The following is a 26,894-nucleotide window of genomic DNA, read 5'->3' on the forward strand; positions in this document are numbered from 1 at the left end:
GGCATTCTGACACAAAGTGGCTGGCTACAAAACAGCTGCTGCAGAAGGCAGAGCCAGCCCCCAAATGACTGCTGCCTCAAATGGCAGCTGCTACCAAAGCAATGTTTTTAAAAAATCTTTACAGCCATTTTGAAGCTATGTTGGATGAAACCCCCCACCTGGCCCTGCCCACTTTCTAAAAAACATTTGGTGGACACCAGGTAAGGTTAGTGCCAAGCACCAAGGTGCCTATGGGGACCATGTTGGGGACTCCTGCCTTAGTGGGAAACTAGCTGATACTTGGCCCCTGGGCTTGGCTTGGCTTTTTCTTCTTTCCTGCATCCATCTTAATGGGGAGGGGCTAGTTTGAACATCAGAGCACAGGGGTTGAAAGTGATCAGGTATGGTACATGGGTGCATTTGTTTCCCAACATAACCATGAGGGGTGATGGTTTGAGTGGTGCAGACAGTTTGGTGTAGTGGGCAAGTGTGCAGATTCTCATCTGGGAGAACCGTGTTTGATTCCCCACTCCTCCACTTGCAGCTGCTGGAATGGTCTTGGGTCAGCCATAGCTATCACAGGAGTTGTCGTCGTCGTCTTCTTCTCCTCCTCCTCTCTTTTGCTCCAGATATTAGGACTGGCAGCAGCGTGGGCTACCGTTAGGACAACATGATGCCATCTTCATGTTCTGTATTGTTCGTTTTAACTGATGTAATTTTAGGGGGGGGGGGGGCGGTTAGACATGGTTGTATGGACCCATATGTTGTATGGACCCACCCTGACCCTGCTTTGGCAGGAAGAGTGGGATAGAAATTGAATGAATAAAATAAATAAAGAGGAGGCACCTTTGTTCTTCTCTGTAGATCATGGGGTTCCCATGAGTTGGGCTTCCCAAACCTCTGTGTTCCAGTCCTTCTCCAAATTTAGCAGCAATAGCATGTGTTCTTTCATCTTTCAGGCCAACAAGCAAATTCAAAAGGCCCAAGACCAGAGGTCGGGTAGTATCATCATTGCGCTGACAGATGGACAGCTGACCAGCCTTATCCCACTATATACAGAAAAAGAGGTGAGAGCAGAAAGGAGATATTGGTCCAAACCGTCAAGTGTGGTTTTTATATCCTACCAAGTGCACAGATTGTTTCTTTTTTTCCCCTTCTCTGTCTCTTGAAACAGGCAAACATATCCCGGAAATTGGGAGCGAGAGTGTACTGCATTGGAGTCCTTGATTTTGATCCGAATCAGGTAGGTGGATCTATTACCAGTGCTGACAATACATTCTTTCAGACCAGTTAGAAGCAAGTGCAATAGAGCCTTAAAGATTAACAAGATTTCCAAGTCTTTTATTTGGTCTTTATATTAGTCTTTGGCCGATTTCTCACTAGCGTTGCTCCATCCCCAGGCTTCTGTTTTCCCCAAGCAAGTGATCGATTTCCCACCAGTTGCTCCACGGGCTCACCTCCGTCTAGTTCCCCTTGTAGCTTAGTGATGCTGTCTTTTAAGGATTAAGAAACTGTGAGGGGAACTGGAGGGAGCCACACATCAAAATGCACCCAGGGCTGGCATGTGGGAGTAGGCGAGGTAGATGGCTGCTTAGGGCACCACCTCACCGTCTCTGCTCACGCTGACCCTTGTGTATACCTGATCCCCTCATCTGATGAAGTGTGCTTAGAGAGCACACAAAAGCTTACGTTCTGAATAAAACTTGGTGGGCCTTAAAGGTGCAACTTGGCTCCTGCTTTGTTCAACGGCTTCAGACCAACACGGCTGCCCACTTGGATCTCTCCCCATAACAGCTACCTTATGAGGTAGGTGGTGCTGAGAGAGTTCTGAGAGGACTGTGACTGGCTCAAGATCTTCCAGCAGTGGGGAATATAACCTGATTCTTCAGATTAGAGTCTGCTGCTCTTAACTGCTACACCGTGCTGGCCACAACTCAGTGATAAAACATAATATATATAATTTGCTTGCATAAGGTGACGGATTCCAGGCACGGTGTCTCCTCTGGTTAGATGTCTCAGATAGCAGGTGTTGGATCCTTCTCTGGAAAGGGCATGCAAACCAGAGGCAGTGTGGTGTGGCGGTTAGAGTAGAGATCTGAGTGACATGGGCTCAAGCTTCCTCTTGCTGTGAAGTTCAGCTGGGTGATCTTGAGCAAGTCTCTGCTTAACTACCTCAGAAGGATGTGGCAAAGAAGCCAGGGAGGAGTGGAGAGCTATGTCAGTGGCCCTGAAGTTCTTGTAGGAAAGGCAGGATAAAAATGGAATAAATAGTAGACAGTGCTGAGCTAGATAGCTCCGTGGCACAGAGCGGTAAAGCTGCAGTACTGCAGTCCAAGCTCTGCTCATGATCTGAGTTCGATCCTGGAGGAAGCTGGGTTCAGGTAGCCAGATCAAGGTTGACTCAGCCTTCCATCCTTCCGAGGTCGGTAAAATGAGTATCCAGCTTGCTGGGGGGAAAGTGTAGATGACCGGGGAAGGCAATGGCAAACCACCCTGTAAAAAGTCTGCTGTGAAAATGTTGTGATGCGACGTCACCCTAGAGTTGGAAACGAATGGTGCTTGCACAGGGGACTACCTTTAGCTTTTACTTTTTACTGAGCTAAATGTGCGGGTGACCTGGTTTGCTTTAAGCCAGCTTCATCTGCAGAGTTCTTAGTTCAGTGTGAGTCAAGTGTTGTCCGCACGGACTGGGAGCCACTGTTCAGGCAGAAGACGGGTGAGACCCAAGTGGAACAGGATGTGATCAGGGCTTTTTTTTGCAGCAGGAACTCCTTTGCATATTAAGCCACACCCCTCTGATGCAGCCAGTTGTCCCAAGAGCTTACAGGCTCTTAGTACAGGGCCTATTGTAAGCTGCAGGAGGATTGGCTACATATGCAAAGGAGTTCCTGCTACAAAAAAAGCCCCGGATGTGATAAAACTCAGAAGCGCATATGAGTGAGAACGGTTTGCACAGCTGGAATGCCGCTTGCTGTTTTCTCTGCTGTAGTTCCCACTGCTGAGAAGATGAGGTGCTTTTTGAGTCTCATCTTCCCTTTTCAATTGGGGAGGGGCCGTGGCTCAGTGGTAGAGCAACTGCTTTTCATGCACATGAAAGCAGAATTAAACGTGGTTGGTCTTAAAGGTGCCACTGGGCTCAAACTTAGTTCATGTGTTCGTGTGACGTAGAAGCAGCTACAGAGAAAGAAATGGCAAGCCAAGCTCTGGTCTCTTGCATGACTCTTCCTTTTTTTTCTCTGGATCCTTGCCACAGATTTCAAAAGGTGGCCTGTGCAGCATGCATCGCTTTGTAAAACGTGTTTTCTGTGTTACTTTCCTAGCTCGAAAGAATTGCAGATTCTAAAGCGCAAGTCTTCCCTGTGGTTGAAGGATTCCAGGCCCTCCAAGGGATAATTAATTCTGTGAGTATCCCAAGAAAGCAAATTTTGCTTCATTCTTTTTTTTTTTCCTCCTTCAAAAAATAAAATAAAATGATTTTTTTTATTTGCTTTTGTGGCTTCCCCCTTTATGTTGGTGACAAGCTGCCAAGGTGCTTCTTCTTTTGAGTGGGATGTTGTGGGTTCCATCGGCTTCCACGGAAGACATCTATTGTTGCATTTTCAGTGTTGACTGGTCAAGGCCTATTTCCAAGGCTGGTGTGTGTGTGAGGGGGAGAGGGAGGGAGAGGGAGAGGGAGGAGAGAGGGAGAGAGAGAGGGGGAGGGAGAGGGAGAGAGAGGGGAGAGAGGGAGAGCGAAGGGGGAGAGGGAGAGAGGGGAGAGAAGGGGGAGGGAGAGGGAGAGGGAGGAGAGAGGGAGAGAGAGAGGGGCAGGGAGAGGGAGAGAGAGGGGAGAGAGGGAGAGCGAAGGGGGAGAGGGAGAGAGGGGAGAGAAGGGGGAGGGAGAGGGAGAGAGAGAGGGGGAGGGAGAGGGAGAGAGAGGGAGAGCGAAGGGGGAGAGGGAGAGAGGGGAGAGAAGGGGGAGGGAGAGGGAGGAGAGAGGGAGAGAGAGGGGGGAGGGAGAGGGAGAGAGAGGGGAGAGAGGGAGAGCGAAGGGGGAGAGGGAGAGAGGGGAGAGAAGGGGGAGGGAGAGGGAGACGGAGACGGAGAGCGAGGGGGGAGAGAGGGTGGGAGAGAGAGAGGGAGAGAAGGGGGAGGGAGAGAGGGAGAGAGAGAGGGGGAGGGAGAGAGAGGGTGGGAGAGAAGGGGGAGGGAGAGAGGGAGAGAGAGAGGGGGAGGGAGAGGGAGAGAGATGGGAGAGAGGGAGAGCGAGGGGGGAGAGAGAGGGTGGGAGAGAGAGAGGGAGAGAGAGAGGTGTTGTCAAATCCTCTGATTTTTTCTGACTTATGGTGACCCTATGAATTAACGACTACCACTTGAGTCCTCTCATTGACAGCCTTGCTCAGCTCTTGCAAACTGAAGGTCTTGGCTTCCTTTATAGAGTCCATCCACCTCATGTTGGGTCTTCCTCGCTCCCTGCTGCCTTTTGCTTTTCCTAGCATTATTATCTTTCCCGGTGGCTTTTGTCTTCTCATGATGTGACCAAAGTACAGCGTCTTAATTTGGTCATTTTAGCTTCCAGGGAGAGTTCACCCTTGATTTGATCTAGAACCCGCTTATTGGTCTTTTTGGCAGTCCACAGATCCATAGAACTCTCCTCCAACACCACATTTCAAATGAGTCAACTTTCTTCCTATTCGGCTTTCTTCCTTGCCCAACTTTCACAGCCATTGGTGGTGGGGAATTACTGTCGTATAGTCCACAGGTATCAAACTTGTTTGTTAGGAAGGCCAGACCTGACTTAATTTTGTTGTTGTTGTTGGGCTGGGCCATGCATGCCATAAAATGTAACACGAGGTACCGGAAATATAAACTTTATAAAGGTGATTTCAAATGTTGAATGGCTCTAGCAGGTGAAGGACGATAGCAGGCTTGATTGGATTAGGTGTGATATGCAGAGGGGGTAGTAGGTGTGGAGATACCAGCTTGGTAATGAGACAGGAAACCTAGGTCTCAATTCTGTCCAGGAGGCCTCAGTCCTGGAGGATGCAATGAATAAATGGACATAAGTCTGGCATTAGAAACCACAACATTCAGTTGCTGACCTAAGAGCAACTAAGACCTACAAAGGAATTTCAAAAGGAGATTAGAAAGAGAGATTGTTGAATTGCAGTTGTGAGTGAAGGTTAAGACCATGCCTCCTCCTGGACTGAACTGAGAGCTAGTTTTCCATTCTTAATTACCAATGTCATCCCATATCAGGGAAAACAAAATAATTTCCTCAGCGTAAAATTCTGCTTGTCAGAAGAATCCACCCACCCTCCCTCCCTCCCAGCCTCTGAAGAAGAAGTGTGCTTGCACAAAAAAGCTTATACCTGGAATAAGACATTGTTGGTCTTAAAGCTGCCATGGGGACTCCAATTTTATATCTCTCTCTCTTTCCTCTCTCTCCCTTTCTCTCCAAAAGAGGATGAGTAGCCCCAGAGAAGGAAGCAGAAGCTCTCTTGTGTGTATTTGTATGTAAGAGAAACTGAGAGAGGCTTGTCTTTGTAGCTCCCATCACAAAGCAAGAAGCAGCCATAGAGCTCTGTGTCTGTGTGTATGTGGGGCGGAGAAAGAGAGGAGGGGGAGAGAGGGGGAGGGAGGCAAGATTTATTTTATTTATTTTATTTGATTTATATCCCGCCCTCTCCGCCGAAGCAGGCTCAGGGCGGCCCGCATCATAAAATCCCACAAACAATTAAATTAGTAAGTATTAAAATTACACATTTGGTAATAAAACAGATATGCAATGATTCAAAACAGTTAAAACAGAATATTGAGTTGATGTAGGAAGCAGGAAGCAAAGAACCACTGAGGGAACTGGGTGAGGGAAAGCAAGCTATGGTGCAGCTGCAGTAACAGCCCTTGAAAAGGAGGCAGGAGAAGGAAGTCGCTTGTGGGCCAGGTTTGAGCCCTGCGCAGACTGGGTCCATCCCGTGGGCAGCATGTTTTTGACAACCCTGTTATAGTCCATGCCAGTGTTGGGCATCGATGGTATTTCAGACACGGAGTCACAGAACTTCAGGAATTCAGATTTGGCTTTAAAGGTTGAGGTTTTTAGCCTATATTGCTGGAGTAGCTAGACCCCCATATATTAGGGACAGTCATTCATGAATTTATTACTGTGTTTATCTCATTGGGATTCATTAATTGAGACAAACCAGTAACGTAATTCTCATAACAGTTCCCAGCATGCCAGGGTGGGAATTGACTTCTGTGACACTATTGAAGAAGAAGAAGACTGCAGGTTTATACCCTGCCCTTCTCTCTGAATCCGGAAGACTCTGAAGACTCCGAGCGGCTTACAATCTCCTATATCTTCTCCCCGCACTACAGACACCCTGCGAGGTAGGTGGGGCCGAGAGGGCTCTCACAGCAGCTGCCCTTTCAAGGACAACCTCTGCCAGAGCTATGGCTGACCCAAGGCCATTCCCGCAGCTGCAAGTGGAGGAGTGGGGAGTCAAACCCGGTTCTCCCAGTTAAGAGTCCGCGCACTTCACCACTACACCAAACTGTCTCTCTGTTGGCTGAACAAGGGATAGGGTGAAATGGCCAGTTTGCCTGCATACTCTGCCCCTTGCTAGAGTGCATCTCAGTGGGTGATACCAGATGGGTGTTTAAAGCTGCCTGGGGGACAGGAGGCAGGCGGTCCAAAAAAGCGCGTCCACACGCACATCTGCCAGCTGTCCCTGTCCCATCCCAGGCTTGCCGGGAGCTGGCTCAAAAAGGCACCACTTTCAAAGTGGTGCCTTTTCACTGGGGCACTTTCCCAGCCATCTAGAAAGCCAGGAGGCACCTGGAGAGCACCCAGGGAGCCACGAATGGGATGCGAGAGCATTCCAGATGCTCCCTGGGTGGCCACGGCCTGCCCCTTTTCTGAGCGCCATCCGGAAGCTCTGGGGCATTCAGTTTCCGGCTGGCTCTCTTTGGGACAGCTTGAAGCTGACCCAGACCGGCTGTCTGGTATCAGCCAATCTGTGCTAAATGGGTCATATAAGATAATCCATAGCTGGTGGAAGAGAAACCTTGGAGTTGTGATTTGATTGCAGCGCTACTTCCTGCACTAGATCCACGCTTGCTTTGGGCAGGCTGAGTGGGCAAAACAAATGGAAACACAGTCCCTCCAAACCCGTTTAAAAGAATTACTATGAATTGGGGATGAAGGTTACGCCTTCCAAACTGAAATGCTCTAAAGAGGAGAGGTAGTATTTGCTTATAATCTATTGTGGGTGGAAAAAATGTATTAACAATGTTGCATTCCTCTGCTTCTCACTCAGTGGCATCTTTTGTGGTGTTACAGATGGCAGATGGAACAAATGCTTTTGGGCTGTGTTTGCAGAACACTGAATGTTACTTTCCTTAAGGAGATCTGTGGTGTGATAGCTGATCCCCACCCCCTCTTTCTTTTGTAGAATCAAGACTGGGCATCCTCTTCAAAAATCAGAATCCCATATCAGGGAAAATAATTTTTTCTCATCAATGCTGATTTATATATAATTGGGAGCTAGTTTGGGAGCGGCGGACCCTAATCTTGAAAAACGGGTTTGATTCTCCACTCCTCCACATAAAGCCAGCTGGGTGACTTTTGGGTCAGTCGCAGTTCCCGCAGAGCTGTTCTCGCTGGAGCAGTTTCTGTCAGAGCTCTCTCAGCCCTACTTACCTCTCAGGCAGTGTTCCCTCTAAGCTGAGTTAGCGTAAACTAGCTCACAGATTTTTAGCCTCCAGCTCACACATTTTTTTCTTAGCTCAGCAAGGATGACCCCAGAGCACATTAATTTATGCAGTAGCTCACAACTTTAATGCCGGTAGCTCACAAATTAGAATTTTTGCTCACAAGACTCTGCAGTTTAGAGGGAACATTGCTCACAGGGTGTCTGTTGTGGGGAGAGGAAGGGAAAGGAGATTGTAACCTATTGCAAGACTCCTTTGGGTACTAAAAAGTGGGTATAAAAACCTCCTCCTCCTGTAAGCAGATCTGTCTGTCCTGCTTATGTTTGCATTGGCAGGATTATTTGAATTATGTTAATCCTTGGGGATGGGTGTGGGAATTTATTTATTTATTTGTTTGATGTACTTTAACCCTGCTTTTCACTGATTGGCTCCCATGGTGGTTTACTATTCAAATCGCTGCATTTAAAATATATATTTTATTTTATTTTTATTTTTAGAATTTATATTCTGCCCTCCACACAAGTGGGCTCAGGGTCGATCACAGTTGCTGAGATCTTGGTCTGTTTGTTTTCTTTTAAACATAGTTCATCAAATACTAGATCATCTTGAGTCTTAGAGGAATACTGACAATGTGGGGTGTGCTGTTGGGGAAAGAAGTATCCCAGATTTTAGCCTTCCACTCTTACCCATTCATAAGAACATAAGAGACGCCATGTTAGATCAGGCCAATGGCCCATCCAGTCCAACACTCTGTGTCACATAAGAGAAGCCATGTTGGATCAGGCCACTGGCCCATCCAGTCCAACACTCTGTGTCACATAAGAACATAAGAGAAGCCATGTTGGATCAGGCCACTGGCCCATCCAGTCCAATACTCTGTGTCACATAAGAACAGAAGAGAAGCCATGTTGGATCAGGCCAATTGCCCATCCAGTCCAACACTCTGTGTCACATAAGAACATAAGAGAAGCCATGTTGGATCAGGCCAATGGCCCATCCAGTCCAACACTCTGTGTCACATAAGAACAGAAGAGAAGCCATGTTGGATCAGGCCAATGGCCCATCCAGTCCAATACTCTGTGTCACATAAGAACAGAAGAGAAGCCATGTTGGATCAGGCCACTGGCCCATCCAGTCCAACACTCTGTGTCACATAAAAGAAGCCATGTTGGATCAGGCCACTGGCCCATCCAGTCCAACACTCTGTGTCACACAGTGGCCAAAGCCCAGGGGCCATCAGGAGGTCTACCAGCAGGGCCAGAACTCCAGAAGCCCACTGAAGAAGCAGAAGAAGAAGACGTGGGATTTATATTCCACCCTCCACTCAGAGTCTCAGAGCGGCTCACAATCTCCCTCATCCTCCTCTCCCACATCAGCTGCTGCAGCTGCTGGTGGATTCTGGCGGCTGGATCTTTTGGTGTCCCCAGGGCTGGAATTCTAGCAGGAGCTCCTTTGCGTATTAAGCCACACCCCCTGATGTAGCCAATCCTCCAAGAGCTTACAATAAAGAGCCTTATAAGCTCTTGGAGGATTGGCTACACTAGAGTTGTGTGGCCTAATATGCAAAGGAGCTCCTGCTAGAATTCCGCCCTTGGGTGTCCCTATCTGGGAAGGGCATGTGACTCAGTGGCTGAGCATCTGCTTGGCATGCAGAAGGTCTGAGGTTCAATCCCTGGCATCTGCAGTTAAAACAACGCCCAGAGGAGGCCAGAGCCTTGCAGGACCTTGCCCGGTTCTGCAGGGCCTGCAAGACGATCCTATTTCAGCTGGCATTCAACTGAAATGACAGCCACCCCCCCCCCCCGAGGTATTACATCTGAATGGATGTTTTAAGACTACCGAATGCTGTCTTTAGATTGTACTGAAATTCGCACCAAATTGTTTTAAATGTAACGTTTTAGCTTAAATGTTTTGATGGTTGTTTGTTACGAATTGTGAGCCGCCCTGAGCCTGCTTCGGTGGGGAAGGCAGGATATAAATCAAATAACCCTAAACCAAACCTAAAAGGACCAAGTAGCAGGTGATGGGAAAGACCTCTGCGTGAGACCCTGGAGAGCTGCTCCCGACCTGAGTAGACACTGATGGACCAAGGGTTTGATTCAGTATAAGGCAGTTTCATGGTTCCTGGCGTTGCAATCCAGTGAACACACGCAACACAGATGGTCGCATATGTGATCGGTAATGTGTCTATTATATGGAGTTCTTGCCAGGCTCATTGGAGTCTGTAGGACCGAGCTTGGGGACTCGGGAACAATGGGCAGTAGGATCCAAATCCCTGCTGCCTTGCTCCAATCACGGGCCCCCTCCTGGTTTGAATGGTCCAATAGGACGCTAGCGCGGGAACCTGGAATGTATATATAGTTGGACCTGTTGGCCCAGTAGTTAGTCTTGGAGTGCAGCCCTATATTATGCTGGACTAAATAAAAAGCCATGTACACTGCTACCTCGCCTCGTCATTGCGTGGGACCCACTATATCATACAGATCACCTTCCTCAGGATAGACCCAGTAACTCTTAAAAGTCTAGTGGAATATAGGCTTGTGTCTATTGTACTTACAGTTTGCCCCCCCCCTTTTTTTTTTGCTGAGACTCAAAGCAGATTTGGAGATGAATGAGAGTTTATTTAAACCATTTGTATCCTGTCTCTCTGCCAGGGGCTTTAGGGAGGCCTTCGACTTAAACCCCCCCCCCCAACACAATAAAACGTGGAAACTATTAATTGAAATAGTGTGCTGCAGGATCGGCACTGGAACAAAAGCCTGTAGCAGCTTTTGAGCCGGAGCTCAGACTCGTGCATGCAGACAAACATGCTAGCTGAAAGCCAGGGTTGGTTGAAAGGTCTTAGCCTGGAGGCTGAAACAAAGGGTGCTCGGCATGCAGCCACAGGGGGCAATTCAGAAAGGTAAAACGTGTGGCTGCTGAAGGCGGGGCTGTTACTGTGGTGGCACCTTATACCCAAAATTCTCTCCCCACAGCAGTTCCCAAGACTGGCGTACAGAACTTTGTTCATACAGAACTTTGGAAACTTCTGTCGCCCAAGGCATTGTCTCAACTTTTTGATGGTGTTTGTATTGGCTGTGCTGATCATCTTTATGTTGTTTCTGTCTTAATATCGATTTATTGGCATTGTTAAAAAAAATCCTCTTGTTCATTGTTCTGGTTTTATGATGTTGTACAGCGCTAGGTTTTGTTTTGGGGTTTTTTTTGGTCACTGTCTTGTTATTTTACGGCTGCTATGTGACAACCGCTTAAGTTTGTGGTGCAGCAAAAGCTTCTGCTGCATTTTGGCTCAAAAGTGTGTGTGTGTGAGAGAGAGAGACAGAGAGGTAATTCCTTGGGGGGGGGGGAGCGGTGCCGGTATCTATGTTGCCTGGCTGCCACCAGTGAATGATGGCTCGCAGTTTGTGTTTTAGGACGGAACTTGGATGAAGGGTGTGGGAATGAGCAATGAAACCCTGGAATAGCGTGCATCCTTTGGTTTCCAGTTTGATTTAGGAAATCTACCCAGCTCTGCCTGATCTACCTTCCGAACATAGCTGGGCTTCCTCCCATCAGCAGCAAAGGTGGCACAGGACGATGTGGGGTACATGCTGCTATCATGCCAGTGCACTATTGATTCTGTGCCACTGGAGCCGTTGGTTGACAGTGCAGAGTGTAAATGTATGTCCTCCTGGTTGTACTTGAGTTTGCCCCTCTTCACTCATTTCACTGGCAGACTTTAAGCAGGGGCTGGATAAACACTTGTGATGCTCTAGGCCAGGGGTGGGGAACCTCTGTCCCAAATCATTCTCCCTTGGCGGAGCACTGTTTTTTAAGTTGATAATTTTTTATGGCCCGCGAATGATATTATAAATATCCATATGGCCCTTGGAGGAAAAAAGGTTCCCCACCCCTGCTCTAGACTGATACTGCACTGAGCAGGGGGTTGGACTAGATGACTGTATGGCCCCATGCAACTCTGGGATTCTTGGATTCAAGAAAAGTACTTTTCTTACCCCACCTCACCCCAAATCAGCATTCTATAGATTAGGGGTGGCCAGACTTGCTTAACGTAAGAGCCACATAGAATAAACGTCAGATGTTTGAGAACCACAGGACAGGAAGGAAGGAAGGAAGGAAGGAAGGAAGGAAGGAAGGAAGGAAGGAAGGAAGGAAGGAAGGAAGGAAGGAAGGAAGGAAGGAAGGAAGGAAGGAAGGAAGGCAAATAGATGGGGAGGGGAGGTAGAAAGAGGGGAGGTAGAAAGCCAGCTGGCTTGGCTTTGAGCAGTGATTTAAAGAGACACATACCTTCTCCAAGCCAGCTGATGTGGTGGTGGAGGCTTCAAGAGCCACACAATATGCATGAAAGAGCCGCAGTTTGGCCACCCCTGCTATAGATCCCTAAGTCCCCAACATGGTGCCTGTGTGTGCCATGCCACCTACTAACACTTTTCCTGGTTCCCACCAAATGTTTTTCGGATTGAATGTGGCTAGTTCAGACACTGGCCCAGCAGGGCTTCTGAATGGCCATTGGAGATCCAGTTGGTTGGGCAGATTAAAATATTTCAGGGGTAGCTGCCAGCACAGTGTTGGTTTTATTCTTTCTGACCCTTTCTCAGTGGGTTTTTTAAATTACCCCCTTCCTCTCCCCCCTTGCATTTGGGGTTCTCCTCTGTGCATGGCTCCGCCTCCCATAGAAGCCATTCTGTGGTTAGCTCCACCTCCTGTGGCAGCCATTTTGTGGCTGCGCCCACCACCCTGTGTCAGAAGGATGCCTGTGAGCTCCAAAGTGTTGGGGACCCCTGCTGCAGATGGTAGAATTTGCAAATGTAGTTTCTTGGCTTACCTTCAAATAATGATTACTGGAATTGGGTGCAAGGTAGTATGTCTTTTCATTTGCATTTTCCAGAGTTGGCAGAAATGCTTCAGAGAAGTTGGGATTTGGATACTGTATGCTTTCATTATCTATCTGTCTGTCTGTCCTGTCCATCTCTCCCTCCTGTCAGTTAGAGTTTAAAATAACACAATAGCAGAGTAGTTAGAGTTCAACACGTATGCCTTATTCTCCATTCCTCTAACTCTGCCAGTGAACTTTTGCAGGCCTTTCTAGCATTGCTAATGTCTCCAAACTTCGCAAAGCAGTTGGATGAACACGGAGTTGTCAGGAGAAATAAATCTCAGCGGGAAGCCGAGTGGCTTAAGAGGAAGAAAGGCTGAAGGCAACTTAGTTATCCGATCAGTAATGGTTTACTGATCTAGTTTGGCTGATAATTATCTGGAAGTATGGCTTCACAAGCAAGCGGAATAAATGCTCTGGCAATGTGAAATTTCAGGGCTTGTCAGTAGAAAAATCTCTCTTTCTCCCTCCTCATTCTTCTTCCACTGATACCTCCTTGCAGATATGAATTCTTTGTAAAATGGTGTCTGGACTGACCTGAGAAATGTTAGACAGACTCAGTAAAGGGCTATATCAGAAGGCCAGTGTGGGAAGACTTGGATTAAAATCCCACCTTTGCCATCCACCTCACTGTAACTGGGTTTAGGGCTGCCAGTCCCCAGTTGGGTGCAGGGGAACCCTGGTTTGGAAGCCCTCTTCCCACTTTGGAGTTGTCAGAAAATGGAGGAGGGGTTGAATGTCCGGCGATCACTCCATTTTACCCTATGGAGACTGATCCCCATAGGATATTGATATGGATAATTGATATGTGGGTATCTGGGGCCGGGGGGGTGGTTTTTTCAGATAGAAGCACTAAATTTTCAGGATAGCATGTCTCTCCTCACCTTCCCCCCCATTTCAAAAAGATTGGATCAGGGGGTCCAATTCTATGAGCCCCCAAAGTAGGTGCTTCCATCCTCCATTATTTCCAGTGAAGGGAAGGCACGTAAAAATTGGCCCAGTCCCTTTATGTGTGATGGCAGAACTCTGGAGTTCAGCGGTGCTTGTCATAACCTTGCTCCTGGCTCCACCCCCAAAGTCCCCAGATATTTCCTGAGTCAGACCTGGCAACCCTAGAATACTTGGACCAGTTACTTCTAACCTACCTTGCAGGTTTGTTGATAAAACGAACCCCATATACCGCTGTGCTCCTCAAAGGTGGGAATGGTTGAAAACATAGTAGGTAGATGTGTCATGAAAAGGAGCATAGCAATTCACTTGCATATTGTTTTGGTCGCATTGCTTATATAGTCCGTTTATTTTTATGCCACTTTTTGCAGAACATGTCCCAAGGCAATGAGCTGGCAAAGACCTGTAGGGTCTGGGGATGTAAATTTTGTTTAATAAAGTTACTATTTAAACCAGAGTTTTCTTTATGGTGGTACTTGGCAGTACTGATTTTTTTTTTTCAAATCACAACCAATTTGGGGGGGCTTGTAGGGTTTTCAAGGCAATAGACCAGGGGTATCGAACTCATTTTGAGGGCCGAATCTGACATAAATGAGATCTTGTCAGGCTGGGCCTTGTGTGTATGATGATATTGATGATTATATTGGATTTATATCCCGCCCTCCACTCCGAAGAGTCTCAGAGCGGCTCACAATCTCCTTTACCTTCCTCCCCCACAACACACATCCTGTGAGGTGGGTGGGGCTGGAGAGGGCTCTCACAGCAGCTGCCCTTTCAAGGACAACCTCTGCCAGAGCTATGGCTGACCCAAGGCCATGCCAGCAGGTGCAAGTGGAGGAGTGGGGAATCAAACCCGCCTCTCCCAGATAAGAGTCCGCACACTTAACCACTACACCAAACTGGCTCTCCACATGTATCTATTTAAGATTAGGTAGCAGAGATATCAGCTTTATAAAGGACATAGGCAAATGCTTAAAACTTTGGCACTCATTGGTCTTAAAGGTGCTTTCTTTGTATTTCTCCCATGGGATCCAAGAAACTGGGCAAAGGAAGCTCTGGCTCTTTCCTTCTTTCCCCAGGGGACCGGGAGGGAGAGGAGCCTCAGCCAATAGAAGGAAGAGAGGCTTGGCTCAGTAGCTCTGCTGTGCGATTCAGAGAGCCTAGCAAAGAGTGCCTCCTCCCCCCTTCCTCCCCAAGGGAGGAGCTTCAGCCAGTGAGGAAAACAGAGGTTTTGCTCTGTAGCTCCTGTGCGATTGAGCAAGCCTTGCAAAGCAAGCTGCAATGCAGAAGGAAGCAAGAGAGAGGGAGAAGGAAGCAGATGACAGCCAGTCACTCGGGGGTCTGATAGGAGCCCTCTGATTTGGCCCCTGGGCCGCATGTTTGACACCCTTGCAAAAGATGTTTGAAGGTGGTTTACCAGTTCTTGCCTCTGCATGGTGACTCTGGTCTTCTTGGTGGTTTCCCAATCCAAATACTAACCAGGGCCAACCCTGCTTAGCTTCTGAGATCTGATGAGATCAGGCTAGCCTGGGCCTTCCAGGTAAGGGCACGAGAGGGGCCTGGGCGCTCTCCCAGGTCGTAAGGTGGGAATTGGTGGAATTCAGCGCAGCCTTACGTATGAGTATTTGGTTCTTGGCTGCGGGCAAGATGGAATATAGTGAGGCATATCCTCTGGAACTGGAGCTCAGTTGATACATAAAATCGAAGCAAATGGTTTCTGGGATTAGGGACCTGAAATTAGAGCAGTTGACGTGGTCTGGAATTGAATATACAGGCTCTTCCAGTATTGTGAAAGGTCATACTAGGCAGATAGGAACGTGAAAGTCTGTAGCAGCAAAATGAAACGGGAATCCAGTGGAACCTTAAAGAGTAGATTGTAGCATGCTGTCGGACTCCTATTTTATTGTACAAAATAATTCCAAAGGAGCCTGGGTCTCAGTTATGAGCAGTTCAGCTGTCTGTTATGAACACAAAGTGCAGAAAAGGGCTGGAGAATTCAGGATGGGAGGCACCTAAAGGGTCATAGTAGATGTGAAACGGCCGCCTTGAGGATTCCGCCACCATTTTGAAGTAATTTAAAAATGCCACGAGGGCCACATTCTCATTAGGCCCCCAATGTGTGGCAGGCTGAGGCACTCCTATCCACCACCACCCCGCCTTATCAAGTGCTGAAATGGGGAGATTCTGGCCCTCATGGCATTTTTAAATGACTTTAAAATGGCGTCCTCCTCCTCACGACAGCCACAAAGAAACGTTATGTCTCCTTTGGCCTCTTGGCTGACCCCGAGAGCAATGGAGCGAGAGCCCTGCTTAACTCTTCAAGCTGCATTGAAACTTCCCCCCTTATCCCCCCCCCCTCAATTACTTGCTTTGAATACAGCTGAGCAGAAAGCGCACAGATTTCCTCAAGAGGTCAGGGATGAGAAGCGCCAGCCACCATGTAGGCATCCCTTCCCGGTGACGGTTTTTCTGAGGAGAAAATCCACTTAAAGGGAGCATCTTATTACCAATTATGAATCCCCTTAATTGGAACATTTCCTGAAGGAGGGAAATCTGCTTGGTTTTTATGCCAGGCAAGCCAGGAAGCGAGCCATTAAATCTTTAAAACGGGAGGAGGAGGGAAAAAGAGGCATTAAGTGAGCTCTGAGGAGAATTATTCTGATTATATCACTTTCTCCCTTAATCCACATGGATAGCCGAATGCTTGAGCCGCGGTTTGCAGCGAGGTTCAGAATGAACATGTTAGAGACTCTCTCTCTGTGCGACGGAGGCCTAGGAGCAAGGGGTGAAGCTGGGCACAACTGCGTTGAATTGTTAAAGTGACTCAATGGCCTGGAAATGGAGTCTTGCTCTGTTCCTACCCTTCAGTATTGTATAGGGCTTCGTTTGACATCCTCTGACATATTACAAATCAGATAATGTTCCAGTGTGGAGAGGAATGCTCGACGAGCAGTGACTTGATTGTTCAGGTTCCAGGTTCTCCCCTTTCTCTCCCCTCCACCGCCCATGTGTATTGCGCATCGGCTTTTTGATTTAGATTGGGCTTGGCAGATATCCCTAAACTTCTATCCGTTGCGTTACATAACTGGTGAGGTAAACTTTCCTAACAAAACCTTAACTCCCATGAGCTCTCAGTTCTTGGTCTTGGCTCTCCGCTTTTGGCTCCAGTACCATATGCCTGCACCTCTCTCCGTGCCTTCCGAGACTTAATTTGGGCCACGTCTGAGCTCAGTTCTGTTCTCTGTTTTCGTGTTTCTATAACTTGACCTTTTTACGCCTTGTACCTACAATTCTCCAGCTCTCTTCAGCCATTCACTTTCTTGGAGACTGGTATTCCTCTTCCAGTGTCTAGCAAAGACCAGCCATGCTGCAGTAACTGCAGCTGGTTTAAAAAAAAAAACACCTAACATTTTGGCCGCTTTATTTCTTAATTTCAGTTGTTGCAGCTCCTGTATGTGTGTGGGACTCCTGTCATCTGACCTCCGACCCTGTCAGCAACGAGTCCCCATCTTGGCTTTAAGCTTCTTTCCAGATCTCACTAAATCTCTTGGTGTGGACTGTATCCGGTTGGGACTCATCTTTGCCTAGAATCACATCGAAGCTTGTCAGCCCGCAAGTAAAGAAAACCAACCCTAAAGGTTACCAGTCTCCACATGGGGGCTGGAGCTCTCCTGGAATTATGACTGATCTCTGGACTTCATAACTCACTCACTCATTTATTTATTTGAACATATGAACATATGAAGCTGCCTTATACTGAATCAGACCCTGGGTCCATCAAAGTCAGTATTGTCTTCTCAGACTGGCAGCGGCTCTCCAGGGTCTCAAGCTGAGGTTTTTCACACCTATTTGCCTGGACCCTTTTTTGGAGATGCCAGGGATTGAACCTGGGACCTTCTGCTTCCCAAGCAGATGCTCTACCACTGAGCCACCGTCTAAAACATTTATTCCACTTTTCCTCGAGAAATGGCTGCTTTGGAAGGAAAAAAAAATCTTAGTTTTTCAAATAAATTGGAATTCAGGCCGCATAGCTGAGCCAGATTGGTAATTTATTTCAAGGGTTGATTTATGCTTTTACAATTCATAATGGCTTGTTAGTTTTTTATCCTGTTTTGTTTCCAAACATATCTGTTGTTCCTGATTTAACTTCAGATGTTTTAAGGCATTTTTTGGATGTTTTAGTTTAAAATTCACAACACTTTGCAAGTTTTGTAACATTCATGATTCGAAGCGTATTTCTTGGCTTTTCACACCATTTGAGTCCCAACCGGATACAGTCCACACCAAGAGACTTAGTGAGATCTGGAAAGAAGCTTAAAGCCAAGATGGGGACTCAGATTTTGGAGAGCTGCTGCCCGTCTGAGTAGACAGGACTGACTTTGATGGGCCAAAGGCAGTGCTTTTTTTTTTGTAGAAAAAGCTCAGCAGGACCTCATTTGCATATCAGGCCACACCTCCTGGCCTGGGAGCACCTGACTGACACATGGTGGGTTGGGCCAGCAGGAGCCCTGAGCAGCCCAGGTGGAGCTCAGCTTCGGTGGGCTCCAGCAGGAAAAAAGCCCTGACCAAGGGTCTGATTCAGTATAAGGTAGCTTCATGTGTTCAAACAAGCACCCTCTGGGAGAGAGTCACCCACTTCTTGTTGCTGAGCAGCCCCCCCTCCCCTGTGTAATGTTGGTCTCCAAGCCCAACATGAAGGCATAGACCAGGGGTGGCCAATGGTAGCTCTCCAGATGGTTTTTGCCTACAACTCCCATCAGCCCCAACCATTGGCCATGCTGGCTGGGGCTGATGGGAGTTGTAGGCAAAAAACATCTGGAGAGCTACCTTTGGCCACCCCTGGCATAGACCATAAAAACGGACAAGAGAGCTTATAATAATATTTTCCTTACTAAAATAGTGTTAAAAGAAATCAAGCCCTTAATTAAAAGCCTGGGTAAACAAATGTTTTGGCCTGGTGCCTAAAAAAAGCAATGTAGGGGAAAGATATTCTGCAAGTGAGGTGCCACCACCGAGAAAGCTCTGTCTTTAGTTGCCACCTGCCACTTCTCAAGTGTTGGCATAAATGGTTGCTTTAATCTAATGATGGAGCAGAAATCTCAGCAAACTGAAGCCCCAGGGCGCAGATGTAGCCACTGAAACAACGTGGGTAAAAGTGCTCTTTCTCTAAAATTCTGGCTTCACCAGTAAAAGTTCTAACACCTCCCTTCCCCCAAGGCCAAAGGAAAGGCTCAAAGAGAGTGAGAGCAAGAGGACCTAGCCAGTTGGCAACCCTCAATGTGTGATGTTGCCGCAGCTCATTGCTTTGTGGAGGCTTTGTGCGTCTCTTGGATTGTCTTGCTGTGAAGTGAATAACTGTGTGGGACTTTTTAAAAACCTTCCTCTCTCCTTCTCCCTTGTTTCTCTTTGCTAGCATTCCGAATTGACATAACCTCAGGAAGTAGCTGTAGTTGTGTTGGGCCCCCTCTGAGAGTGCAGATGTTGCAGAGCTGTGAGAGAACATCCCAAAGGTTATGTAAATCTTGGCTCTGTTCTCTCTCTTTTTGTTTTGTTTTATTGTCAGCAGGCCCGTTATGCTCAGGGGTGCAGCAGATGCCATGTCAGGACTCCTGGCTTTGAAAGGACCATACAGGGCTTTTTTTGTAGCAGGAACTCCTTTGCCTATTGGGTCACACACCTCTGATGTAGCCAATCCTCCAAGAGCTTACAGTAGGCCCTGTACTAAGAGCCCTGTAAGCTCTTGGAGGATTGGCTACATCAAGGGGGTGTGTGGCCTAACATGCAAATGAGCTCCTGCTACCAAAAAAGCCCTGCCCATCAGACTCGTGGCTCTGAAGGACTTGGTGGCCAATAATGCCTTAGGAGCTGAGCCGGATAGCCCAGCCTAGCCCGGTCTCAGCAGATCTCAGAAGATAAGCAGTGTTGGCTCTTGTTAGTACTTAGATGGGAAATTGCCAAGGAAGTCCAGGGTTGCTATTATTTATCATTGATTTATTAAATTGGATTTCTTTTCTTTTTTTAAATATTGAAATAAAATATTATAACAAACTCTGTAAAGATATTAAGACATTGAGTAGTACAAGAATAAAATGAAAGCAACCATGGTACATAAAGCATTAAATACAGGGCTTTTGTTGTAGCAGGAGCTCCTTTGCATATTAGGCCACACACCCAGATGTAGCCAATCCTCCTGGAGCTTACAGTAGGCCCTGTAAGAAGAGCCCTGTAAGCTCTTGGAGGATTGGCTACATCAGGGGTGTATGCAAAGGAGTTCCTGCTACAAAAAAAAGCCCTGAAAGTACATATTTCGCAGTTGCAAGAAACCTATAGGATAAGTACAACTGGGAACTTGTTTCATTGACCCCATGTAAGTTAACAAAGGAAACCATACCATAGGAAAGTCACAACTACAATCCTCTTTATCGTTGTTTTGATCATGATAAGAATCTTTCCCCCCATTACATAAAACCTCCAAACTATAATTAAATTGTTGAAGGGGGGCTTTATTTTTGCATCTTGAAGCTATTTCTTGTGACTGCTAGTAAAAAATCTATCAATATTTTTGTAGACTTCACTAACTTACCCTTTGGCCATAACGATAACAGTAACAGTTCTGGTCACATCGCTACTAACGCCCTCATTGAATTGGGTTTCTAACCTGCCCTCCCCTGAAAACCAGGACTCAGGGCAGTGTACATCAATTGAAAAACATTCAAATATTAAAATAACAAAGAGGTAAAGGTAGTCCCCTATGCAAGCAGCAGTCATTTCAGACTCTGGGGTGACTTCGCATCACAACGTTTTCATGGCGGACTTTTTACAGGGTGGTTTGCCATTGCCTTCCCCAGTCATCTACACTTTCCCCGCAGCAAGCTGGGTACTCATTTCACTGACCTCGGAAGGATGGAAGGCTGAGTCAACCTTGAGCTGGCTACCTGAACCCAGCTTCCACCGGGATCGAACTCAGGTCATGAGCAGAGAACTTGGACTGCAGTGCTGCAGCTTTACCACTCTGTGCCATGGGGCTCCTAAGAATAACAATTAAAACAGTAGAAATACAGTAAAATACTATAATCAGCCTGATCAGATGACACGAAAACTACCTCTGAATGTCTCTTGCCTTAAAAACTTCATGGGGTTACCAGAAGTCTGTTGTAACTTGATGGCAAAAAAGAAAAAAAATGACTGGAACACCAGCAGCAAAAAAGTTATCAGTTGGAGAACTGTATGGGTGGTGTCCAGAGTGGATCTGTCAGCAAGCCAAATTGGCGATAAAGCAAGTTTAGTAGGTCACCCAAATAGGGACTGAGGTAAAAATCTGTGGAGGAAATTGTGGGCCAGAAGACTGGAACTGTTGCAGAGGAAGCGACCCTGGTTCACAGCCTTGAGCATCAGCATTCAGGATTATTAATTCATTTGTTCCAAGTCCAGGAAGAGATTCACGCAACTCCCAGCTAAAGAAAGAGCCTGAACTTGGGCTTTGCAGCGAGTCTTAAGTTCAACCCCGGGCATCTCTCATTACGCAGAGAGTGATTAAAATGTGGAATTTACTGCCAAAGGATGTAGTGATGGCCACAGGAACAAACAGTTTTAAAAGGGGATTAGATAGATTCATGGAGGATAAATCTATCATTGGCTACTAGCCATGGTGACCAGGAGAAATCTCCACATGCAGAGGAAGGCAATGGCAAACCACCTTTGCATCTCACTTGTGTTTAAAGTTCCTTGCTGGGGCTGCCAAGTGCAACTTGATGGCTCTTATATGCATAATAAGTTAAAACCCCCGAAACATTTTACTGACGGGTTTTTCAGATTAGGGGAAGCGTGAGCCTCAATGCAAAGAGCCAGTTCAGCCTACAGAATTGCCTCCTTCCTTGCTTTAATCGAAGATAGCACCTGTACGTTGAGGGATATGATCTGTGTGCTACCTTCAGGAGCAAAGACCTTGGCATCTCTGGTGATGGCATGTAATTGTGACAAGTCTTCCTCAGCTTTCAGAAATATTTGCAACACTTTCAGGATAGGCTTGTGAGACTCGAGTTAAGCTGCTAAGAGGTTTGGGTTTCAGTCCATTTTATTCCTTTTTAATGAGTGACTTATTCAAGTATCCATTTATGACTCTTCTGCTTATTGAGTAACTGAAAGAGGAATCTGATTTATTTATGGTTTCCACAGAATCTTCCATCCAGGCCAATTCTAAAGACAAACCTGGCTTTCACCAGGCCCCCCCAAAACTTTTTGAGCCTGGGCAGGGCACTTTTGGAATTTTGACACAGTGTGGTGAGCACAGCTACAAAACAGCTGTTACAGGAGATGGTGCCAGCTACAAAACGGTTGCCCCAGCTTACCTTCAGTTGTACAGTGAAGAACCTTGTGCTGTGGGGGCAGCTATTGCCAAAGCAGCATTTCTAAAAAAAAAAAAAAAAATCACAGCCAATCATAGACCTTGCTGAGCAAAAGCCATACTTGACCCCACCAACTTTTCACAGGCACCACATTGGCCCAGACACTGTCTCCTAGCCTAACCTACCACACAGGGTTGTTGTGAATAAAATGGGGAGGGGGTGAAGGAGAACTTGTGCATCTTTTCCTTAGTTTTATGGAAGAAGACGACGACGACATGGGATTTATATTCCGCCCTCCACTCCGAATCTCAGAGTCTCGGAGCGGCTCACAATCTCCTTTATCTTCCTCCCCTACAACAGACACCCTGTGAGGTGGGTGGGGCTGAGAGGGATCTCACAGCAGCTGCCCTTTCAACGAAAACCTCTGCCAAGGCCATTCCAGCAGGTGCAAGTCGAGGAGTGGGGAATCAAACCCGGTTCTCCCAGATAAGAGTCCACACACTTAACCACTACACCAAATTGGCTCTCTTTTTTATCTCAGAAGGGTAAGATAAAAATGTATTAAATAGATAGTTAAAAAGAAATATGCCAGGGGTGGCCAAACCATGGCTCAGAAGCCATATGTGGGTCTTTCACACATATTGTGTGGCTCTCAAAGCCCCCGCTGCCCTGGTGGCCGGCTTGGAGAAGCATTTGTCTCTTTAAATAACTTCTCCAAACCAAACCTACCAGCAACACGGAGAATGAATTTAAAGTTGAAGTTGCTTTCTTTCCACCTCCCTCTCCTCCCCCTGCTATTTGCTTTCTTTCCACCTTTCCTTCCTTCCTGTCTAGCAGCTCTCAAACATCTGCTGTTCATGTTTTGCATCTCTCAAACATTGGACGTTTATTCTCTGTAGCTCTTATGCTAAGCTACTTTGGCCACTCCTAGAATATGTGATAACCAGGGCTTTTTTTTGGTAACAGAAACTCCTTTGCATACTAGGCCACACACCCCTGATGTAGCCAATCCTCCTGGAGCTTACTGTAGGCCCTGCACTCCTTGTAAGCTCTTGGAGGATTGGCTACATCAAGGGGGTGTGGCTTAATATGCAAAGGAGTTCCTGCTACAAAAAAAGCCCTGGCGATAACTGCATGGATCCTCAATGCATCCTTTTTATTGCATGGTGCACTTTAGCATAGTTCGCCGTATCATTCAGCTTTTCTGACTATGGTTTGTTTGTGTTCCACTAATACCCAGCAGGACTTTGAATAATACAGTGTTGTTAGTAACCAAACAGAAAATAACATCTGCATGGGAAAAATGTGTTCCCCTCCCCCGCCACATGACTTTTCCAGTCTTTGAAATGCTGTCTATCCTAATAAAACGGTTAATGTGATTTGTGTTTGTGTGTTTGCGTGTGTGTTGATGTTGAATTGTTGTTGTTTTCTTGGCACGTATGCACAAGGCTGGCAAGCGCAGCAGAGACGGGTGGGGTGCTGCCTTGTCATCTTTCGGAATTAAGGTTTGTATATTAGCTGTTGTGGTCTTTTCATGACATCGAGCTATGCAGATGTTTTTAAGCACTGGATGTTGCTTCACTTCAAGGCAAGACTGGGGCAGAATGGCTCTGACGGAGGTTCAGGCTTGATCCCACGAGCCTTCCTTCCTTTAGATGTGGTCTATGAACTGCAGTGCATGGGGCTTTTTTTTGTAGCAGGAACTCCTTTGCATATTAGACCACACACCCCTGATGTAGCCAGTCCTCCCAGAGCTTACAGTAGGCCTTGTAAGAAGAGCCCTGTAAACTCTTGAGGGAGTGGCTGCATCAGGGGTGCGTGGTCTAACATGTAAGGGAGTTCCTGATACAAAAAAAGCCCTGTGCAGTTCTAAACAGAGTTACTCCTTTAGAATACCATATTAGAATGCCTCCCCCCTCAGCTGTCTCTTCCACATCCTCTGAAACCAGCTATGCCTTCCTGCATGATGTGGAGAACAAAAAAAGGTAAAAGTTAGTCTCCTGTGCAAGCACTGAGCCTTTACTGACCCATGGGGTGACATCCCATCACAACGTTTTCTTAGCAGATTTTTATGGGGTGGTTTGCCATTGCCTTCCCCAGTCATCTACACTTTACCCCCAGCAAGCTGGGTACTCATTTGACTGACCTTGGAAGGATGGAAGGCTGAGTCAACCTCGAGCTGGCTATCTGAACCCAGTTTCCGCCAGGATCGAACTCCAGTCGTGAGCAGAGCTTGGACTGCAGTACTGCAGCTTTACCACTCTGTGCCACGGGGTTCCAGGTGGGGAATACTTGGGCTCAGTTTTCTCTGATGAGGGTCTGTGGCTCAGGGTAGACCATCTGCTTGGCATGCAGAAGATCCCCAATTCAATCCCCGGCATCTCCAGTTAAGTGATGGGAAAGATCTCCTGAGCCCTTGGAGAGCCACTGCTGATCTGAGTAGGCAAGACTGACTTTGATGGACCAAGAGTCTGAATCAGTATGGGGCAGCTTCATGTGCTCATTTTCCTTCAGCCAGCACCATGGAAGAATTTTCATGCCTCTCCTGGTTGTTTTGGGGGTGGATGGAAATAGGACCTACCTTCCAAACTGAGAGCCAGTTTGGTGTAGTGGTTTTGTGCACTGACTCTTATCTGGGAGAACTGGGTTTGATTCCCCATTCCTCCACTTGTACCTGCTGAAGTGGCCTTGGGTTGGCCATAGCTCTTATAAGAGTTGTCCTTGAAAGGGCGGCTGCTGTAAGAGCTCTCTCGGCCCCACCTACCTCACAGGGTGTCTGTTGTGGGGGAGGAAGATGAAGGAAATTGTGAGCCGCTCTCAGACTCTGGAGGGCAGAATATGAATCCAGTGTCATTGTCGTCTTCTTCTTCCCTCCTTCCTTTCCAAAAGACACAGCAGATGAGAACTTGGCCCAGATGCAAGGTGTCCTTTAGCACTATAAACTTAAATATTGCTTTACTGTGATTTTTTAAATAAAAAAGAATAAGAATCCAGTAGCTCCTTAAACACTAATTAACATGTGGAATTCACTGCCACAGGAGGTGGTGGCGGCTACAAGCATAGCCAGCTTTAAGACAGGATTGGATAAAAATATGAAGCAGAGGTCCATCAGTGGGGAGGGATGGTGGCTCAGTGGTAGAGCATCTGCTTGGTAAGCGGAAGAGATATTGGAGAGATAAAGATATTGGATTTATATCCCGCCCTCCACTCTGAAGAGTCTCAGAGCGGCTCACAATCTCCTTTACCTTCCTCCCCCACAACAGACACCCTGTGAGGTGGGTGGGGCTGGAGAGGGCTCTCACAGCAGCTGCCCTTTCAAGGACAACCTCTGCCAGAGCTATGGCTGACCCAAGGCCATTCCAGCAGGTGCAAGTGGAGGAGTGGGGAATCAAACCCGGTTCTCCCAGATAAGAGTCCGCACACTTAACCACTACACCAAACTGGCTCTCCAGGTTCAATCCCTGGCATCTCCAACTAAGGTCCCAGGTTCAATCCCTGGCATCTCCAACTAAAAAGGGTCCAGGCAAATAGGTGTGAAAAACCTCAGCTGGAGACCCTGGAGAGCCGAGGAATGGTGGCTCAGTGGTAGAGCATCTGCTTGGTAAGCAGAAGGTCCCAGGTTCAATCCCTGGCATCTCCAAAAAAGGGTCCAGGCAAAAAGGTGTGAAAAACCTCAGCTTGAGACCCTGGAGAGCAGGGGAGGGACGGTGGCTCAGTGGTAGAGCATCTGCTTGGGAAGCAGAAGGTCCCAGGTTCAGTCCCTGGCATCTCCAAAAAGGGTCCAGGCAAGTAGGCGTGAAAATCCTCAGCTTGAGACCCTGGAGAGCCGCTGCCAGTCTGAGAAGACAATACTGACTTTGATGGACCAAGGGTCTGATTCAGTATAAGGCAGCTTCATATGTTCATCAGTGGCTATTAGCCACAGTATATATATGTGTGTGTGTGTGTGTGTGTATATATATATATACATGTGCGTGTGTACGTATGTATATGTGTGTATATGTATGTACGTATATGTGTGTGTGTATATATATGTATATATACGCACACATATATTGACCACTGTGTGACACAGAGTGTTGGACTGGATGGGCCATTGGCCTGATCCAACATGGCTTCTCTTGTTCTTATTAACTAACAACATTTGTGGTAAGGTATGCGCTTTCTTGAGTCACTTCTTCAGATATGACTAGAACGTGAGTCCATTTATCCTGTATTTTGGGAAGTGATTTCAGGCACCAAGTGACATTAGCAGGCAAATGACAATAGCAGGTGTGATTGGATTAGGTATGATATACAGAGCGGTATTTGATGTGGAGAACTCAGCATTGATAACAAGACAGGAAACCTAGGTCTTGATTCAGTCCAGGTAGATGCATTGTCATGAGCTTCATTCTCAATTGCAATTCAGCAGTCTGCCTCTATAATCTCCCTTTAAAATTCCTTTGCGGGATAACCACTACTCTTAAGTCAGCAGCAACTGAATGTCCTGGAAGGTTAAAAAGTTAGGTTAAAACCAGCTGGTTTTTGAACATTGTGGTTTCTGATGTAAGACTTATGCCCATTCATTCTTTATCGAAGGGTCTGGCCTGTTTATCCAGTGTAGAGAGTGGCAGGGCATTGATGACAAGTGATGACATAAATCACATTAGAAGATGAACAGGAGTATGAACCTGAGATGGTTTGGCTGATGTTGCTGGATCCAATGATGGTGTTGCTAGGATCTATATGAGAGCAAAGTTGGCATTTTGGTTTCTTGCAGGCCTTGGTATCAGAATCCATCGTACTGTTAAGTATTTTTATCATTGTGGATGAGAAGTTGCTTTAGTTAGCGGCTGTCTGTAAGCAAGGAAAGATCTCCCCCTCCCCCCAGTGCTTTAAGCATCCCAATCCAGCATGGGCTGTAGGTAATTAATAATGCATTGAACTGACTTGAGTTTGTGAGTTGCAGGTGACCACCAGTGGTCTTCTGGTATCATCTTCTTTAGTCTTGTCTTGTAGCAAGCTGTCCCTAGGTGTCATTCTGGCCTTTCCAGTCATCTTTCTTACCATATCAG

General features: G+C 47.0%; 1 protein-coding gene across 1 annotated transcript in view; it reads left to right on the forward strand.

Moving 5' to 3' along the window:
* Positions 1-26,894, forward strand: part of ANTXR2 (ANTXR cell adhesion molecule 2) — a 213,004-nt gene that overhangs the window by 38,489 nt on the left and 147,621 nt on the right. Inside the window, exons 5-7 of the mRNA XM_060247137.1 lie at positions 939-1,046; positions 1,154-1,222; positions 3,300-3,380. Of these exons, the coding sequence (XP_060103120.1) occupies positions 939-1,046; positions 1,154-1,222; positions 3,300-3,380 (258 nt within the window). The remainder of the gene's footprint in view (positions 1-938; positions 1,047-1,153; positions 1,223-3,299; positions 3,381-26,894) is intronic.

The sequence above is a fragment of the Heteronotia binoei genome, chromosome 9 (assembly GCF_032191835.1).
Source record: "Heteronotia binoei isolate CCM8104 ecotype False Entrance Well chromosome 9, APGP_CSIRO_Hbin_v1, whole genome shotgun sequence".
NCBI classification, from domain to species: Eukaryota; Metazoa; Chordata; class Lepidosauria; order Squamata; family Gekkonidae; genus Heteronotia; species Heteronotia binoei.